A 14,870-nucleotide genomic window follows, 5' to 3' on the forward strand; every position below is an offset into this window, starting at 1 on the left:
CAGACACACACCATCTATGGGCCTTAGACATTTCCTTAAGAGAACTGCCAGTCTTTAAAAAAAAAATAAAATAAAATAAAAAAAATCAGCAACTGCTACACTGAGCATCCGAACCTCCATCCTTACCTCCAAAACCAGCAAAGAGCAGTAAAACTTCAGTGGAAAAGGAACAGAGCACTAATCTGCATAACTGGCACATTATATGTATAATATTTTATCTAGGAGATACAAATTCCATTATTATTATTTTGAGGTTGAATTGCAGCTGCCACCATGTAGCCAGGCACAAGTAAGAGAAGTCCATAAGCCTTCGAGGATGGTCTCTGCAGAAAATAAGTCACAGACTTGAATATAGATTCTTCCCCACTATCTACAGACTTAAGATAATTGATCCACTTGTGTACAAAAAGGAACAGAACAGTTCCCATAATTCCAAGTCGCTTCTCCAAATGCATGCTTTGCTCTAAGGTATGAAGTTTTCAGTTCCAACAGTAAATCCATTGAAAAGTTAGGTTAGCATCTCTTCTGTGCTGGGGGGAGGCAGAGTGAGAAATAGAGAAGGATTTCTCCCACCCAAAATTACTACTTTTATTTTTTGTTTTGCAGCAGACGAGCATCAAAAGGATCAAATTAGGAAAACAGATGTTGGCAGAAACTGTGCAAACTGGGGTCTTTCTGAATTAAAAGCAATTTTTTCAAACACTACAATCAGAAGCATTTGAAAGCTGCTTACCAAGCGCATGCAATAAATTCACAGCAGGAGACACATACTTGCAACATTTGTGCCTGTACAGCTAATTAAACAGTTGCACTCCAACCACCACTGCTGACTCTCAAATATGTCCCTTAGTTCCTCACCTCCTCACTGAGGCTTCAGCTCGCTTGATTACTAACGATGATGCAAAATAATAAAACAGCTTCAGCTCCAGAAAACAAACAGAAAGATTAAGCTGCCAACAGCATTAGAAAACAATGAAAAATCTTTACATCAGTGTACAGAGCAACATGAGTCTGGGAAGCCTAGAGAGTCTGCATATATTAAGCTGCATATTTAAGGGCGTACTTGTGTCTGGAACATAACAGGCACCTAATCAACCTTTGTAAACTGGTTTTTCATCTTAAAGCCAAATGCAACAACAGAAGTCTTTTAAAGAAGCATGAAAAGGAAATAAAGAATGATAGCAGCTCATCACTGTGAAGAGACACTCCAAGGCACTACAATCCTTCTTCTGAGCACTGCTACTCAATCCCAACATAAACACAGCTCCACCAGTGGCGCGAGTGCAGTAAAGTACACATTTTGATGGTTTCTATTGGATGTATAAAAAAAATAAAATCACATTTTCCTGGTCATGTCTGGTTCAAGTGTCAGATAGTCAAGAAAAAACGCATTCATTTTTTTAATCTCGTGTTGTAGCAATTTCAAAACATGTCTTTGTTTGAAAACAATCTCTTCTTCCTTTGCCAATCTTCTTTAATGTGAAGGGCTCTCCCTTCAAGTCAGGAAGCACAAGAAACGAGGCTAAACATTCAACTTGCATTCATTTTGTCTCCATATGCAGACACAACCACCTCTGTTCTGACCACACTTGCATAGTAAAGTGTAGATGTCCAAAGGAAGAGATAGTATGTTCAAGTTAAATATTAACACTTCCTAAATGGAGCACTTTTAATGCATTAAGTATTAATGCAAATACTTGCACTGTTTCCAGAGCTGGGTAAAGAACTCACACAGAGGATATGACAGACTGCTGCCTCCAGATGTCACCTCTCCTTAACCAAGAAGATGCTGGCCTCTTGAAAGCATTCACACTTTGAAAAACTATGCTTGTGAAAGTTATTTTGGTCCAGAAGGGCCTCACTTTGAAACGCCAAAACAAAACGACTGGAAGACTGTAATAAAAAAGGGAGCATTTTTAAATACATACTCCACCACAAGATGGTATAAACTGAAAGAAAATTACAATGTATGCTAATCAATGGTTTTATACAACTACTCGAGACTTTCCTATAAGACCCGCTTCGAGCAAAGCTGCCTACATTTTGTTCTTATCAAGTTCTGCCACACCAAATCATGACCTCTACCTGCTTCACCCAGAGCCATTTCAGAAGCCCTTTGTGAACAAAGCAATTAAAACAAAGTTACCCCATCCTATAGTCACGTCCAGTGTGCTCAGGGTGAGTGTGTGCCAGTCCTATCTGTGGGGCACGGCTGGCCACAAGCGCTGGTAACACTGCAAAGCAGGCTGTAATTACATCTAAACCATTATATTCACATAGATCCAGTCTTAACGTAAATACATATAAATGAAAAACTTCTCCAAACAGCTCCAAGTTTAACAATTTCTGAGTCTCTCCTCTGGGATTTTTTTGCCCCAGTGCCATCTCTTGAATGAGCAACAGGAGTACCTGAAAGGCAGCAGTCAGCATCCTGCTAAGGGCAAGGATGCAACTGCATAAATCTTTAAGTCTGAAAATCTCTCACTGAACTATGTGAAAAAATTATCTGAACTGCCACCAATGACTTTCTATGGACAAAAATAAGGGATAAAATGGGAAAGCAAATAAACTTGCACTAGCTGGCCTCAATTCAAGACCTAGACTCATAAGCTTATTCCCTTTGCCATCTTTATTCTCATCCTTCCAAGAATCAGCACTTTTTGCTCTGTTACACCTTTTCCTCCATACTCAGATACCTTTTACCTCATCTGTCTTACGCTGTCTCCTGCCTTGCCCTCAAGGGACAGCCTCAGCCTCGAGTGCTGTCATGGCTCTGGTAGAAGGATTCCATCCAGTACTGCTCACTACAGACATAGGAGTTTCCTCTTGAAACATCAGTTCCTCATTGAGTTTTGTACTCCTGTATTAACACCTAGAAACATGTATTTACTATTGCCTTAGATCTATTTAGAAACAGTTCACACAGGTGTCTTTATGCTCCAAGGCCTCACTTACTGCAGGCCTACAGCTTTTAAGCTACCAGCCCTTAAAATTCCACATTGATTTAGGTTTTATACCACGTTCATTGATGATAAAAGTGAAAGATCCTTATTTATAATACTGTGTTCAGAAGCCCAGAATAACCGACCTCCTACAAGTATTGACATAACTAGACTGGAACTCACAGGGTCAAGACAAAAGCGTAAGAGCATGAACAATCTAAGCAAGACACTTCAATGGGTTGCCTTCTTCACATGCTCCCAACACCTGTAGCTACTCATTCATAACTCATAACTCATGAAAAAAAAACATCCCTCCCTCTCACAGCACAGAACCTAACAGGCAGCAGTAGAGCATCACACTCAGGCAGCCTTCTCACATAAGACAAAGCAAACAGGTTCCAGGTCTCCCACCCATGCATCAGGATGGACCCACACAGTGAATGCTCAACAACCCATCCCATTCTAAGCACCCACATTTCAGTGTCTCCTCAGCACCAAAACACCGCGCTGCAAGAACGTGACACCAATGCAAACCAAAAACAGGTACCAGGAATTCAGTTTTACCAGAGAAAACCTATCACCCCAATGTCCTTCAGATCATTACTGGAAGTTCTGAGCACCACGTTTAAGGTACGGGAAATGACAGAAAACCAATCACAGGTGTCTTCATTGTCTAAGAGAGTAACAAGCAAAGAAAACATCCAAAATGGTGACTCAATGCCACAAATAATTCCACTTCCTGAGTTTGAATGGCCCTCAGGCACAAGAAGAAACTCAACCTGCCTGCTCACAAAGCAACAGCATCAAATAAAATAAAAAAAATTTCTACTCTCAAGGGACACAAACGTTCCCTTGACTCAGTCTCCTCTGATTACTGCCAGACATCTACATATCCGCACAGTTATTTCCAGTTGCTGCTTTCAGCTCTCTTAGAAACTCTGCCAGTACTTCAGAGAGCAAAGCCTACCTGACAATTTAGCTATTTTTGCTTTTTGAGAAAACAGAGGAAAGATTCAAAGTTACTCAAGTAAATAAGGGGTGGGAGGCAGACTGAAGGAGGGCACGCATTCACATGGTGCTGCAGTTCAAATCTAAGCCTCCCCATCTCCTGCAACAGAAAGAAGATGAAAATACGTGCAAGGGCATTGCTACAAGAAACAGCCGCAAGAAGTTTAAGTGTTCAAATTCTGTTTTCCTCCTGGAGCTTTAATAAACAAAATAAAAAACCCACTATGCTTGTTCACCCCACAGTGGTACCTTTTGAGCACAGAAGGCATATACAACTGGAGATCATTACAAATCCACATCACTTCCGTTCAATAGCTACATAGAACTCATTCTCTATGTTCTATGTTGAGTTCTATTCAACTTATTTTCCTGTCGAGGCTTCCAAGCAGAAACAAATCAACTAAAACCTGAACTTCTATCACACAAGCAAAACCAAGAATAATATTTCAAAAACCTCTCCCCCACAATGCTTCTCTTAAAAGTAGTATGCATTGGTGCTCTGGTCACAAAAAAACCAAAACCACTTCCAACAGATTCTCAGTGATACTGGGCAAACTGTGCACCACAGACAAGTCAACAGTATGAGACACTAAGAAGAACTGAACTTACCAACTGATGAAGGGGCCTCTGGCACTCCATCTTCAGAAGCAGCCCAGGTACAAGCAATACTCTCCCATACATGGCTGGCCCTCACTTGAGCCCAGGGAGGCCCTACTCTGGGTCCACTCCTTCTGGTCACTTGTGGAACACAAGTGCAAATAATATGCCTGTGCTCCCTGGGCCAGCTGCACCCCTTCATCAGGTGCTCCATCACCAATTCAAGCTCTGACCTAACAGTTCCCTACAACTGGCAACCCAGATCAGGCTGCCTAGGGCCACATCCAGCCTGGCTTTGGGCATCTCCAAGTAGAAATGGTTTCAAACTTAGAGAGGGGAGACTGAGATTGGATGTAAGGAAGAAGTTGTTTACAATGGGGGTAGTGAGGCACTGCGCAGGGTGCTAAGAGAGGTGGTGGCCCCATCCCTGCAGACAGCCATGGTCAAGAGATGGGGCTGTGAGTGCTGAAGGAGCTGTGGGTGTCCCTGTGCACTGCAGGCAGTGGGAACAGATGGCCTTCGGGGGTCCTTTCCAGCTCAAATGATCCTATCATTCTATGAGGCTTGCCAAGTACAAATAGAATTAAGGTATATAATCCCTCTCCAAGCAATAGAAACACTGCTACTCACATCAGTGATGCTGCCCTAGCACTGTAAGCCTGTGGTCACATAGCACCTACTTCAACACAGAACTACATTTAAGCTTTTAGTCCAAGTGCTGCAAGAAGTCTCAACCAGAAGGAGCTTGTTGGTCACCATTTGTTTTAATGCAGAATTTCATTTCAGTGGTTTCAACAAAGACTTGTTTTCCCAATCACTCTCCAAGCAGAAGTGTTTGACTCCCAGTCTCAGCCCTCCTAGCACCAGGACGCAGCCTCAGGAAGCACACTGTATGCCAGCATGGCAACACCACCAGGGCAGTCAGACCTTTCAGCAGCATGAGGGCAGCAGACACTGCAACCTGGCCATGAGTTTGCTGCAAACTGTGGCCACATTAAAGAACACATAGGAACATTTCATCTCTCTGAAGAGTTATTCTGGTAGACGTTTGACCCTGAGAAGACTTGGTCATCACAACATGAGAAACAATGTAATAGCATACCACTGCTGGATAGCAATCTGACCAATAACCAGTGGGAGACTGAATGGACAACCTATCAAAAGCTGTAAGTTCACTGTTTCTTAAGTCGTTTTTTGTTGTTATTGTTGTTCGGAGACTTTCAACACTAATGAGTAATTGAAGCTATTAACATAAACAAAAGTAAGTCTTTGTATAGTCCCGAAACCACAGTTCCTTTGATTCATTCTCTAATGTGTGGCTGATCTTCAAGAATTTCTAATATTTCACTTCAATGAAAAAAGCATTTTAATTTTGAAAGAGCCTGTGTGCACTGACAAAACGACTGGGGACAAGAGAAGCTCACTGAACTGCTGGAAGCACCGCTGGCCACTGCTGAAGGGCCATCAGCTGCAAAATCCCTTGCTAAATTTCACAGTGATCTTTAAACGATGACCAAAACCAACGTATTCATATGGGTTCATAAATACACAGCCTTGGTGAAAAGCCACAGTAAGAAAGCCATCATCAGAGAATAATTATAAAATGGTTGGATTGGAAGGGACCCCTGAGGGCATCCAGTCCAACTGCCTGCAGTGCACAGGGACACCCACAGCTCCATCAGGTGCTCAGTGATGCTCACTGTCTGTTCTGTCCTTACTGCTAACACAGCAACACGTCAGGCTCTTGATTTCCCCATAGATACACAGCATGGAGTGAAACATGAATGACTTGACAATGGACCAAAAGAATGTCAGTATCAGTTTCAGCTCCTTCCAGCATTACCTTTTAATGAATGTCAGAAACATAAATTAATTGTTTCATCCCTTTTTTTCCTCTGGAAGAATAAACAAGAATGCTCCCCAGCAGCTTGTCCTCACAACTCTTTTGCCTGCAAGTGAATTTTTACAAGAAAGCCTCCCAGCAGAAACTCTGAAAGAACATGCACGAAAAACTGGTATTCTTTACTTTAAAAGAAAAAAAAAAAAAGTATTATTTTCAGAATCACTTGTTATGGCTTTAGAGCTTTACTAATTGTTTTTGGAGCTTACGAGGCACTGGAATTTTCTTTGAATACGTACATGGAGACAGAAGGAGAAACTCTTTAGGAGACACAAAGGGAAATGGTTCCTAACCTACCTCCCCCAGAAGGAAGGTCTAGAGTGGATATAAGGAAGAAGTTGTTTACAATGGGGTGGCGAGGCAGTAGCACAGGGTGCCCAGAGAGCTGGTGCTGCCCCATCCCTGCACACAGCCACGCTCAGGGCACGGGGCTGAGAGCACTGCTGGAGCTGTGGGTGTCTCTGTGCACTGCAGGCAGTGGAACAGACGGCCTTTGGGGGTCCCTTCTGACTCCAACCATTCTATGATATGCAACCATATATACATAGGCATGTATGTGTGCATAGACAAAACTCAAGCCAAGAAACGCCATTGCTGTTAGAGAAATAAGGGTTGCTATTGGCAGCTGCTCAACAATCAAACTTATTAAAACACCATTTAAGTCATTTTTCTTTACTTAGCCGAAGGGGAAAAAAATAAAGTCAACAATTACCAGTGACTACAAAGAAATTAGATAAGCACTTCAAGAGTTTCAAACAGAGTAAAGAGTAGCCGCATTCAGATAAAAACCGAACTTATTTCTCCGATGAGAAGTTAAGAGGAACTTGAATAAGGAGCCGAGATCCGGGGCAGCAGTAACAGGTAGGCTGAGCGCAGCGCCGGACCTGCAGAGGAACCGACGGAGAGCGGCGCGGCGCCTCGTGCGCTCCCATCCGCACGCAGCGCGCCGCGCTCTGCAGGCGCTGCTCCGACGGCGGCCCCGGGCCGGGCGGCCCCGCACCATCCCCGCCCCCCCGGCTGCCGTCGCCGCTCCCGGCGCGGCCTCGCACGGCGGCTCCCCGCGTGTCAGCCGAGGCTCCGCCGCGAGGTGCGGGCCCGGCTCGGCGGAGCGCCCCGCGGCCTTTGTGCGCGCATCTGTCACCGTGGCGCCCCGCGCCCCCAGGCCGCGCGCCGCACGTGGGGCCCGGCCCGGCTCGGCGCGGGCTTTGTGCCGCCAGGTGACGGCGGACGGCGCCGCGGAGCCATCTTGGGGCCGGCGCCCCCCCCTTCCCTTCCCTTCCTTCCCCGTCCCCTCCTTCCCCTCCCCGCGGCGCTCACCTGCACGATCTCGCCCTCGGCGCTCAGCGTGGCCCCCGCGCGGGAGAAGCGGCCCTGCAGCCCCGTGGTGTAGGTGGTGTAGTCGCCGCTGGGGCTGGACTCGAAGAGCACCACTTCCACGAACGCCGTCTCCTTGCCCAGCGCCGCGCCCGGCGCCGCGGCCAGCAGCAGCCCGAGCAGCAGCGGCGGCGGAACGGCCGGCCCCGCGCCGGCCCCGCAGCCCCTCATCGCGCGGCGGGGGGGAGCGGCGCTCCGCCGCCACGCATCGCTCCCGAGCGGCTCCAGCTCCGGGGCCGGGCTCCCGGGCGGCTCAGCGCCCCATGGCAGCCGCCCTCCCGCCGCGCCGCGCCCCGCTCCTCGCCGCCGCCGCCGCCGGCCCCGCGCTCCCCGTCCCTCGGCCCGGCTGCTCCCCGCCCCGCCGAGCCGCTTCCCTTTCATCTGCTCCACGTGACGGCCACCACGGGGTTATCTCCGCCCTCCACGCGTCTCTGACCCGCTCCGTCCCTCCCTCGGCGCGCACACACACACACGCACACACACGCACGCACGGCCCCGCGGAGCCCAGCGGTTCGGCCCGGTGGGCCCCGCTGCTGCCAGGAAGGCCCTGGCGGGAGGCGGCCTCCCACGCGGGCCGGGCCTGCGGGGTCGGGGCGTGACTGCGGCCTCGGCGCTTTGCGGCGCCCGCCCGGCCCTTCGCGGTGCCGGGGCTGTCGGCCCGGGGGCTTTGGGGATGCCCCAGTGAGTCAGGCACGAAGGCGCGATGGCTTCACGGCTGCTGCTGGTGCGCTTCTTGCACCGGCTCTGGGCCTTTGTAACACGGCATTGCCAGCGATCCGGCACGTTCCTCATCCGCGTGTAGGGCAGGAATCATAGAACGGCTGAGGTCGGAGGGGATCGCAGAGATCCCCCAGCCCTGCCGTGTGCTGGCTGCCCCCAGCTCAGGCTGCCCATCCATGGCCTCGGGCACCTCCAGGGATGGGGCACCACAGCTCTGGGCAGCACTGCCAGGGCCTCGCTGCCCTCTGAGTGAGGAATTGCTTCCTCACACCCAACCTCAATCTCCCCTCTTTTAGTTTAAAGCCATTCCTCCATGTCCTATCACTATCGAACCATAAGTTGCTTCCTGATCATAAGCGCCCTCCAAGTACTGGAAGGCTGCAGTGAGATCTCCCAGAACCTGCTCCTCTCTAGGCTGAACAACCCAAATCCCACAGCCTTTCTGCATAGAGAGGTGCTGCAGCCCTAGGAGTATTGATCAGCATCTTGAACTCAGTACTCTTTGAGCTTATGAGACAGGATAACGGGATCCTTAGTGGAACACAGCAGCATTAGCTTAAATCTGTTAAGGTTTCTTCATTGAGTATGAATTTGTTACAGCGAATCAAAGGTGGCCAAACCTACCAAATGCACAGAAAGGCAGCTGGAAGAGGCATCACTGCAGTGCTGGGGCCTGGTCACAGCAGAGAAAGCAGTAAGCAAACACGCAGTCAACATGATTTTAAGAATATTATGAAGTCGTGTTCCATTAGGATGCCAGAAATGAGCATCTAGTGCACTGAATAAAAACATCTTTCCAACCGCTTCCCCTTGGTTTTCTTTACCTGTGTATCAATGGCTGGTGTTTGGATAACATACTGTTTGCTACATCATAACTGACTTTAAGAGATTAAACACAGGAGAACTCTGGAAGACTGCTCCCAGAGTCGGGTACACGGTCTTGCAATCTGCAGCAAAAGGTGAGATGAATGCAGGGGTCACTGTTACTATGATGAGTGGGTTTCTGTTACATCCTCTGTGGATTAGGCCAATGATATCTAGACCTGCTGTCTTCTCATTCCTTTGGGAGTTGAAAAGAGGATCTGCATGCTCCGTGTCCTTCCGTTCCTCTTCCCTCTAATGAGTGCAGGTCCCCAAAATGAAGAAACAGAGAAACAAAGCCTGTGTTTCCCTCTTGCCGCCCCACAGGTGCCTCGCTCTTCTCACCCCTTAACTTGCTTCAAAAAGTCCTTTCCTAAAGTCTTAAGCAGGGTATTGTATCCCATGGAAAATATTTGGGATAGTTCAGTTCTCCAGCACTGTCATAAATGGTCTTCCTGCATGCCAACTTCCCCGAGCCAAAGGGTAGATCTGTGCCTGGGCCCCTTCCTATAGCCTGGGAGCTATAGGAAAAGAAGAAGAAGAAGAGAACAGGAAGCCATCAGCTGCTGAAGGACAACCACCTACTCCACCAATCCCCCAAACCACTGCTTCCTGCACCAGAACTGGACTTGATCAATCATGGTTTTGAGATCAAGTCACCATTAAAAACAACTGGGTTTTTGTAACCACTTCCTGGCACTCATCTGACCCATTTATGGCACTATAACATTTCACAGACCTCTCTTCTATTTTATTTCCATTTGTTTTTGTTTGAATTGGTTTTAATTTCCAATAACTGGGAGGTTTTTAAGCCTTGCGTGTCAGGTTTGAGATTCTTCACCAAATATTTTTCTTCCTGTAAAAAGGTCCTCGTGCCACTGTAATCAGGCTCTTCCAATGAATGTCCTATTAGTAAATGTAAGCAGCTTAAGTTGTAAGTTGTAGGTCAAGGCACCCCAAGTGTCCTTAAGAATTCAGTAGGCATCTGTGAATGCTAGAGATCTATTTTTTTCCTTTTCCTCTCCTATTTCATCTTTAAAGATCACACAAATACTACACCATTGAGAGATTAGTAAGATTTCAGATTTAAATATATATATGTAAAATAGGGTGTATTTAGATTGGATAGTTTAAAAGAAATCTTGTACCCGGCCCACTTGTACTGAGAAAGTCTTCTGTTACCTGGGTACGCTTTTGCCTTCACAGGAGCATCCATCCCAGTTTAGATAAAAATAATTGAAGTATAGTGAAAATTAGATAGATAGATAGATAGATAGATAGATAGATAGATAGATAGATAGAACCCCTGCTTCTGTTTATAATTAAATAGACTTCCAAAACTATCCATAGCTGTGGTCTGCAGGCACAGCAATGTTGCCTTCGCCATAGCCCCACAGTCACACAGCGAGGAGTGACATGAGGCACTGAGTCTCAGGTCACAAAGTTTCCCTGACTCGGGCAGAAATCCAAGCAGGAGATTGCAGGAAAAGAATGGACTGTCTAACACTAAAGCAATCAAATATTTCTAACTGGCTTTCTTCCCAGCTAGCAGCATTATGGCTCCCAGTTCAGTTTGCCATAATACTTCAGTTATGTTTCCTTTTTTTTTTTTCCCTACATAGCTAACTGAGGCTTGGGATCTGACACACAGAAGCCTCAAGCATTTATAACTGCAGCTGAGGTCAATCAGAGCTTTGATTTGAGCATAATGAAATGAGATATAATGCCAAATGGTCTGAAAAAGAATGCCCTGAGAAGAGGGCAACCAGCACCAGTGGGTGCTTTTGACACTAAACTTCCTACATCTTATTTCCCATGCAAATAACTAGGTATTATAGAGCCCTCCTCCCACACGGATGGAAAACAATGTCAGTGAAGTGCTCACATACCCCCATGCTGAGAAAAAAGCTCAAGTCTGGGAACAGGGCTGCAATATTGTGTAGAATGTGCAGCTCTGCACATCAGGCAAGAGGAAAACCCAGCACTGAGCATCGTCACACTGTGACCACCAGCCCTTCTCACTGCTAAACCGGGCAGGAATCGCGCTGCCCTGGTCTTGCTGTCCCTACCCTTGAAAACACATTTGGCTGGAGATGTCTGAAAGCCGCCTTCTGCCAAAACTGTGCAGTCAACCACAAGTACAGCACACAGGAGAACCCCTTCTAGAGCCTCTTTTAGCCTCATTTCATAATGAAATTAAACATACGCTATCTGCCTGCCAGCCCTGTCACTCTTCTGAACACATCAGCTAATTTTAACGAAGCTTAAGGGCAGAACAGAGGTCTTAAGACTGTACATTCTTGCAAACATTGTGAAAATCAGAGGCTGCTGCCTCTGGGTACTGCAGCAGCACTCACCAGGGTGTGCAGGAGACATGGGAAGCAAAAGAAGCAGAAACACGCCTAAAAACCCAACCCTCTTCAATTCTACTGTCCAAAGAACAGTCTGTTATTGATTTTACACTTTTAAAACAAAATAATCAATTTGAGTGCATCTCATTTAATTAACACGAAGCTTGTGTGTCTCTATTTGCATTTTAAGGGGGCTGTGACTAGGAAAGGACATAAGTAAATGTGAGTGCATGTAAACAGAACTGCACCCTTTAATGGGGGGGTCAGGGGTGGTGTTCAGCTGTTACACATTCTGTGTGACAGTAGCCAGAAAAAAAAGTATGTGTGCAGCAGCAGATTGGCCACAGCATATGTTGTCTTTTGCTTGATAGGGATGTTTAAGGAATGTGAAACATAGGGAAGAGAAGTCAGGTTGTAGCAGGGAGGCATTGAGGGCAGTGACATTAAGGACACATATATTGAAAGCAAAGGAAAACATGATCTTTTCTCAAAGAAATACAGACGTTAATCCATGAGTATGGATTAAAAGTTTACTTCAGTTGCTGTGAATTTGGAATTTCCATCTGATTACCTCCAGTATCAGCCAGACCCTGCACAGAGCATAGTTCATCCTTCATTCGCTTTGCAAAGAGAACAGAAAATATACAGAAAGGATCTGCTCAGATGTAAGAAAACGGTGTTCTTACTCCTATGATTTATAATTCAAAGTGACACCAAATAACACCAAATAATGCAGCACGGCACATTTCAGTGGGAAATCCAGTCACAAGGGAGACGGCAACCTGTCACTGCAGAAACCAGTGACTGTCTCCCCCCACTGGTGAGCGATGACCTTTTCATTTCTGGGCTGCAAGTCGAGTATTCGTGGGTAATACTGAACCCATACAGAAGGTTATAGAGATTGGTTTTCCCATTAACTGCCCGGTATACAGCACCGAGGGGAGGGGAGAGGAGGGGAGGGGAGGGGAGGGGAGGGGAGGGGAGGGGAGGGGAGGGGAGGGGAGGGGAGGGGAGGGGAGGGGAGGAGAGGAGAGGAGAGGAGAGGAGAGGAGAGGAGAGGAGAGGAGAGGAGAGGAGAGGAGAGGAGAGGAGAGGAGAGGAGAGGAGAGGAGAGGAGAGGAGAGGAGAGGAGAGGAGAGGAGAGGAGAGGAGAGGAGAGGAGAGGAGAGGAGAGGAGAGGAGAGGAGAGGAGTGTCGTTGACTTAAGATCTTCCTCCTACAATGCAGATATTCATTCAGTATTTAGTTTGGAATTCTGGGCTGTTCTGATACTCAAATTTAAGTTGGTGTTTCAGAGGTCCTCCCCTTGTATATTAAACAACCATAGCGGAATTCAGGACATACCATCTTCATGCTATGCAGCACACTAACATCTACCTTAGGCTTAAAATGGCTATCAGAAGCAATTGAACACCAGCAGCAGAAGGTTCTTCTGATGACCAGGGAGGCTTCCTGGACTCTTATCTGAGCGAGAAGGTTGTTTTGCATTGAAGTAATCCTTAAACGAAACTTCAGACCCTTCTCTCCCATCGCACCGCCTCCGGCCGCGGCTGCACCGCGGCACAGCAGCCAGCAGATGTCCTCCCGTACCCGAGGAGCTGCTCTGCCCCCGGAGAATGCCCCAGGAAGGTGCGACACCAGACAAGACTTCTCCGAAGACGTTCGTTCCAGTTAAAGATGTCTCCGACAGCCTTTTGTTTTATGCACTCGAATGTCACTGCAAACTCCTGTCTGATGTGCAGCACAAGCTGACGTGAGAGATGCAAGACAGGACAGATATGCACCGTGTAGTGAGCCTTCAGGGCTCACCTCAAAACGTGGGCACAGCAGCACATGGAAGCAAAGAAAGAGAAAAGAGCACTAAGAAATAAAGAAATGGTTACTATATACCACGTTCTGTAAGGACAAGTGGAAACAGGCTGAACATCCAGACTGGTCCTTGGAAACAGTACCTCTTCATTCTGCCAGAAGTAGAATCGTAGAATCATAGATTCACAGAAGGGTTTGGGAAGGGACTCCCAAAGGCCATGTGTTCCCATTGCCTGCAATGCACAGGGACACCCACAGCTCCATCAGTGCTCACAGCCCCGTGCCCTGACAAAACAAGAAAGCTGCCAGGACTCTCAGAGCCTATGAATTTCCAGGGGAATCCCAAAATGCAGGGAGTGAAGCCTAAGAAATAGCAGAAGCTGTTTTCTGTCAGAAGGAGGCACTGCCCCAGTGCGAGGCCTTACCAGCAGGAGGCAGCCATCAGGTTTTACTGAGTGCAGTTGTTTACTTCCTGGAGCATTTTCCAAGAAGAGGCTCCAGTTCTGAATCAGGATGTGCAAACAGGAGAATTTACTGGAACAGGAGCTTTTAGGTGTGTGAGAGTTCAACAGCTGGCTGCTCTCCTCAGAGCTCACTCAACACATCAAATATTTACTGAGAATGCAAAACACAAGCTGTCAGCTCAACGGGACAGCAGGGCAACAACAAGTTCCCTCTCTTGTACTGCCCAAACTCATTCTGCAACATTCCCCTAAAGCTGCACTCATAGTTTCCATCTCAAGCGAGTGCACTGCTTTTTCCTTTTACCTGTAACTACCACCACAAACATACCATCATGTATCCATATATATAGGTGGACAAAATTCCTCCCCAGCAACAGCACTTCTAAAGAGCACTCACAGCACACAACTCCGTCCTTTTCTAGGGTCAAGAGCTTAATCAAATCTGGAAAGATGTTAAAATGAGGCATGTTCCAGTAACAGTGCTACCAGCGCTACCCCAGCAAACCTAGGCATAGGGCTGAAGTGTTCCCTGCCCAGCTGACAACAAACTCAGCAGCCAGGTTAGCTTTAGAAAGGCAATGGTGATTTTTCACCTGAAGACAGAGAGGACTCATATTTTGAGAGATGCACTCTTCCATCTCAGCGTGTATTGACAGAATGTAAGAATAAGTAAAACGAACAGAAAGATAATTACAAACATTACAAGTTCGGAATAACCTTGCTTTGGGCTGCAGAACAGTTTCCTTTCTCTTTAATCAGCTACTGAAACAGATCTGGGAATATGCCAGCTGTTGACATGAGCTGGAGGCCCTAGGCCACTTTCCAAGTGTTTCTAGACACACAC

At 47.0% G+C, this 14,870-nt stretch overlaps 1 protein-coding gene across 2 annotated transcripts in view; it reads right to left on the reverse strand.

Moving 5' to 3' along the window:
* Positions 1-7,956, reverse strand: part of ZNRF3 (zinc and ring finger 3) — a 72,541-nt gene extending 64,585 nt beyond the window's left edge. Inside the window, exon 1 of one of the 2 annotated variants that reach the window (XM_048963884.1) lies at positions 4,560-4,986. In XM_048963884.1, the coding sequence (XP_048819841.1) occupies positions 4,560-4,631 (72 nt within the window). In that variant the 5' untranslated portion in view covers positions 4,632-4,986. Of the gene's footprint in view, positions 1-4,559; positions 4,987-7,764 lie in introns of those variants that run through there. The other variant, XM_048963885.1, reaches the window with a different exon arrangement.
* Positions 7,957-14,870: the final 6,914 nt, after the last annotated feature.

The sequence above is a fragment of the Lagopus muta genome, chromosome 17 (assembly GCF_023343835.1).
Source record: "Lagopus muta isolate bLagMut1 chromosome 17, bLagMut1 primary, whole genome shotgun sequence".
NCBI lineage: Eukaryota > Metazoa > Chordata > Aves > Galliformes > Phasianidae > Lagopus > Lagopus muta.